Source organism: Mizuhopecten yessoensis, unplaced genomic scaffold (genome assembly GCF_002113885.1).
Source record: "Mizuhopecten yessoensis strain PY_sf001 unplaced genomic scaffold, ASM211388v2 scaffold11129, whole genome shotgun sequence".
Lineage (NCBI taxonomy): Eukaryota > Metazoa > Mollusca > Bivalvia > Pectinida > Pectinidae > Mizuhopecten > Mizuhopecten yessoensis.
Window position 1 is genome coordinate 829,862 of NW_018408894.1, and position 5,640 is coordinate 835,501.

General features: G+C 35.5%; 1 protein-coding gene across 1 annotated transcript in view; it reads right to left on the reverse strand.

The window, feature by feature from the left end:
• Positions 1-1,944: 1,944 nt before the first annotated feature.
• Positions 1,945-5,640, reverse strand: part of LOC110466290 (ras-related protein Rab-24-like) — a 17,678-nt gene continuing 13,982 nt past the window's right edge. Inside the window, exon 7 of the mRNA XM_021522696.1 lies at positions 1,945-5,281. Within this exon, the coding sequence (XP_021378371.1) occupies positions 5,211-5,281 (71 nt within the window). The 3' untranslated portion in view covers positions 1,945-5,210. The remainder of the gene's footprint in view (positions 5,282-5,640) is intronic.

Consider the following 5,640-nt stretch of genomic DNA (forward strand, 5'->3'; position numbering starts at 1 on the left):
CTCCATCCATCCTAGACCTAAGCCTTGGTGCTCCAGGGGTTACTGCTCACTCCATCCATCCTAGACCTAATAGACCTAAGCCTTGGCACTCCAGGGGTCACTGCTCACTCCATCCTCCCTAGCCCTTATAGACCTAAGCCTTGGTACTCCAGTGGTTACTGCTCACTCCATCCTTCCTAGACCTTATAGACCTAAGCCTTGGTACTCCAGGGGTCCCTGCTCACTCCATCCATCCTAGACCTAATAGACCTAAGCCTTGGCACTCCAGGGGTCACTGCTCACTCCATCCATCCTAGACCTAATAGACCTAAGCCTTGGCACTCCAGGGGTCACTGCTCACTCCATCCATCCTAGAACTAAGCCTTGGTGCTCCAGGGGCTACTGCTCACTCCATCCATCCTAGACCTAATAGACCTAAGCCTTGGTTCTCCAGGGGTCACTGCTCACTCCATCCATCCTAGACCTAAGCCTTGGTGCTCCAGGGGCTACTGCTCACTCCATCCATCCTAGACGTACTAGACCTAAGCCTTGGTACTCCAGGGGTTACTGCTCCCTCCACCCATCCCAGCCCTAATAGACCTAAGCCTTGGTACTCCAGTGGTTACTGCTCACTCCATCCTTCCTAGACTTAAGCCTTGGTACTCCAGGGGTTACTGCTCCCTCCACCCATCCCAGCCCTAATAGACCTAAGCCTTGGTACTCCAGGCGTCACTGCTCACTCCATCCTTCCTAGACCTAAGCCTTGGTACTCCAGGGGTTACTGCTCACTTGGACATTTATTCTCTGCACCCCTTGAATATGTTGTACGGAATTGAAGGGATGCAGCTAGCTATTTGATTGGTCTCCAGTAAAAAAAATCCTGACAAATTGCTACACTGATACCTGTCATTTGAAGATATCAAAGGATTAACACCCAACTTCCAAGCCAGTAAGACAATGGGGACTAAACTTTATATAAACAGAGGGTGTGCATATTGAAAAAAGGGAGAGTGTGCAGAGGGGAGGGCCAAATAGAGGAAATCAAGTTAAATCTTCTGTATTATTGGTGGGATTTAAGTCAATAAAAATATCATGTTTCTGTAAAGATTTTTATAATCTGGTTGATCTGTCAGAAAAAAAAATCATATTTAAATGCAATTGGCAAACATAAGCATAGCGAGACCTATTGTCACTTTGGACTATTATGATATTCATCTGGTTCCTGTGGCTTTTATGCGAGATATCACATTTAATCATTCTATGTTTAATCACTATAATCCTTAAAAACCTGATAAATACTATATTTAGTCACTGCAGTCCTAACATACCCAATTAATATCATCTTTAGTCACTACAATCCTTACATACCAGATTAATATCATATTTAGTCACTGAAATCCTCACATACCAGATTGATAACATATTTAGTCACTATACAATCCTTACATACCAGATTAATATCATATTTAGTCACTATAATCCTCACATACCAGATTGATAACATATTTAGTCACTATACAATCCTTACATACCACATTAATATCATATTTAGTCACTGAAATCCTCACATACCAGATTGATATCATATTTAGTCACTATACAATCCTTACATACCAGATTAATATCAAATTTAGCCACTGAAATCCTCACATACCAGATTGATAACATATTTAGTCACTATACAATCCTTACATACCAGATTAATATCATATTTAGTCACTGAAATCCTCACATACCAGATTGATAACATATTTAGTCATTTATATTCAGTCACTACAGTCTTTGAAAACTAAATTACATACAATTGGACAAAATTAAAACTCAGAACTAAATCCAACTTTTTTATTTTCAACCAATGTATTTTCTATTCAGAAGAAATTGTTAGTACAAACTGTTTATAACTTCCTCATTAGATCCTAGTGTGAAGGTCAACTATATGAAATTAATTTCACTAACTCATGACAAGTTTAATATGATTTTTTATTCATTAAAAATCTTCATTTATACAAAAATTCGGAAAATATGACTTTATTGATATAACATCAAGGTAACAGACTCAGGAACTTCACAAACTAAACAGGAAGTCATGTCCAGTTCCTTAATTCTTGTTCATAAGTAAAACAGAGCAAAGATAAACACATCAAAGACAAAAATATTTTCAACATCAATTGTAAACCCACATAAATCATATTGCAGAACTCTTCATTTACACTGACAGTAGTTTTAGTATATACAACATAACATGTTTTTTCAATTAAAACAGAATACTCCATTATCACACTCGTGATTCTATTGAAATACATAAGTTTACTGTCTTTATTTATAAAAGAAAAATTTGGTTTCAAGGTTTGATTATAAATTTTAAATGATTACAAATAAAACGATTTATATCTCTGACAATATTAAAGTCAATGAAGCAACATTTACATGGGCGCTATCCAACACATTTATCAAAAAGGTTCACAACTTGAGAATCATTCTTTGATCACATAAGTTACCCAAACACATACTATGTAGTAGCTTGCGGAAGTGATGTTTAACTGACATGTAACTAACATAGTTCTTTAGTTTTACAGTTTCAGTCCTGGATCAAATTTGCTAGGTTTAAATTTCGTAAAAGTGCCAACACCCTTAAATAACATCGTAATCTACATTCATCAGATGGACAATAAATTTCCATTGGGTTGTTTTTTACAAAGATAAAACCTGCACTACATATGAAGCACTACAGTTTCCTCCATCCTTCCAAAAAGAGGAATTTTTAAATTATATTTGTTTTTGACCATAAAGAGGAGAAGAGGAATTTTAAATCCTTATGACAAACATTCCAATACACTTCCTACAAGTAAACAAAACAAAGTCTGACTATCAGGAGGTGGAATTGCACTAACACTTGAACCCGAACCCAAAATGAATGACATTGACTAAAACAATGTGTCACTAAAAAACAAGAAATGTCTACACCTATAATATATCTGTATATATATGTACTTGAATATGATTCAGCCTGGTTTGTGGTTTATCACAAGGTGACTAGACTATACTCCAAGTATCCTCCCACTCTAGATCTCTTAATTAACCCAGCTCACTTATATATCACCTCCACAGTCCATAGTGTGATACTGACCACACGCTCATAGATTCCACACACACAAGGGAGGCATGCTCTTAGATCTTCACTGCAGTAATTAAGATGAAGGAAATGTTATATCTTCAAATGTGATGATATAAGGTCTAGTAATGATTTTGAAAAGACCAGATATCGAATGGTATTTTCTACTTACAATGTACTGCCTCAGATATTCTGTCCAGCTGTGTATGAAGGGATGGTAGAATAAGTGGTTGCTTTTGTTCATCTTTGGGACATGCACTAAGGTTTACGTTATTAACATACCTGCATAATTGATAATATTTTTGTAAGCAACTCTTACTTTTCTTAATAGCAGAAAACCGTAGCATGTAGCCCATTCAGAATGGTTCACAGACTTGTTTGACATCATTAGAGCCTTGCATCAAATATTACTTTACTAATTCCCACACTTCTTTATGCAGCAATATTTTCATCATTTGCTTTTAAAAACGTAAGAAATAGAATTTTTTATGGTTTTCCGGTCAAATAACATATATATTTCACCCACTATGGAACAATATACAAAATGTACAAATAATTTCACTTGTACTATGTATGCACTTGTGAAAAAATATTGGTATTCTGCCCTATCTATCAAATATACATGGTATTCAATGGGAAGCCCTTCAATACCCTCTATATATCAATAGGACACCTCCACCTACATGGAGGTACTAAAGGGGATTACCTAGTAGAGTAAGGCTGCTCCACGCTCTCCTGCACTGATCGTGTCAAACATCTGTGAATGTTCAACGACTTATAGTAATTCCCTTTAATGATATAATGTTCTTCCAAAAATCACCATTATGTAAATAGTCTTCAAGTTAAATATGTGCAGTAATGATTTGTAACTTTTAATGAAAATTAATCTTTCTACTATACTTAAAAAAAGGATTAGAACCAACGTCAGTCCAAAAGTAGGTAGGTTGTTCAGTGGGGTGCTGCGCTTGGGTATGGATACCCAAGGTATGCAGGGCAATTGATGAAATATGACCATATAATTAGAAGGGTATTAATCACAACATGCTCAAGAGACACCAGTAAGTTGGTACTTATTTATTGGCCGACTAGTTTCGCCTCTATGTTTCGAGGTTTCATCAAGACCTATACTTGGTATGTTCTTATTTACTGTAAAAATACTTATTTTAGCGCTTTATCTAAAGGAACTCCAACATTTGGCACAGTCCTTATTTAGCTCATGTCGAAAACACAAAAAGCGCTAAAATATGATTTTTTTGTTACAATCATCAGCATAAGGTGTGAAGTAGTATAATACAACACAGAATCGTGAAACTAACAGGAAGTGAATCATAAAATAATATATATCATAAAATAATATATATCATAAAATAATATATATCATAAAATAAATCAGTTCTGTCTTGATCAAAGTTGTTATGGCCAGTTAACAATAAAATAAGGAAACACCATGAAAGGCCAGATTGCATGGTCTCGTGTTAGCCGAGTACTGAAACAGACACTGGAATTACACTGTGCTAGCTCAATGATGAAATATTAACTACTACAAAGTCTCTTTATTACTCTTTCTGTTGTTATCGAAAAAATATTTTGTATATTTTCAAATTGAAAATGTTACCATCATAAATATATCAATTACACAAAACCGATTATATCCTTGGCAAATACTTTTGATAAAAAAATAAAAAATAAAACACATACAGAACAACATGATCCTAATTTGGTTTATCAGGTAGCGACGTCCTTCATGATCATTTGACCTTCATCGACATTGTATGTACCTTGTGATATATAACAAAAAATAACAATGAGAACATAGAACCTAACATGTATATACATCTGAACTATCATGGAATCCTGTTTCTTTGCGCCGGAAATTTCTCAAATGCTGACAAATGCAAAAGCATGCTGGATGTACATGCATATCAGAAAAAAATATTTCAATCACAAAATACTTTATATGGCATTTAGATTGGGCAAAATACCGATAAAAATAGCCTCCCTTTCATGCAGGAATTTTCGTGTCATTTCCCACAATTTTGAGATATCAAATTGTTGCATTACTGATCACTGATGAGAGCGTTGTCAACAAAAATCTGGTCAAGGAAACAAAGGAGGCCAGTCAACACTGGGAACACCTCCATCTGTGTACAGGTGGGGAATACTCATTTAGTATCACAGACTCGTCGGCTCCTGTAACAAACAATACACATAGTTATAGCCCTGACTTACCCTATAACAAACAGTACAAATAGTTATAGCCCTGACTTATCCTGTAACAATAGTACTCACAGTTATAGCCCTGACTTATCCTGTGACAATAGTACAAATAGTTATAGCCCTGACTTATCCTGTGACAAACAGTACAAATATTTATAGCCCTGACTTATCCTGTAACAATCAATACAAATAGTTATAGCCCTGACTTATCCTGTAACAAACAGTCGAATAGTTATAGCCCTGACTTACCCTGTAACAAACAATACACATAGTTATAGCCCTGACTTATCCTATAACAAACAATACACATAGTTATAGCCCTGACTTATCCT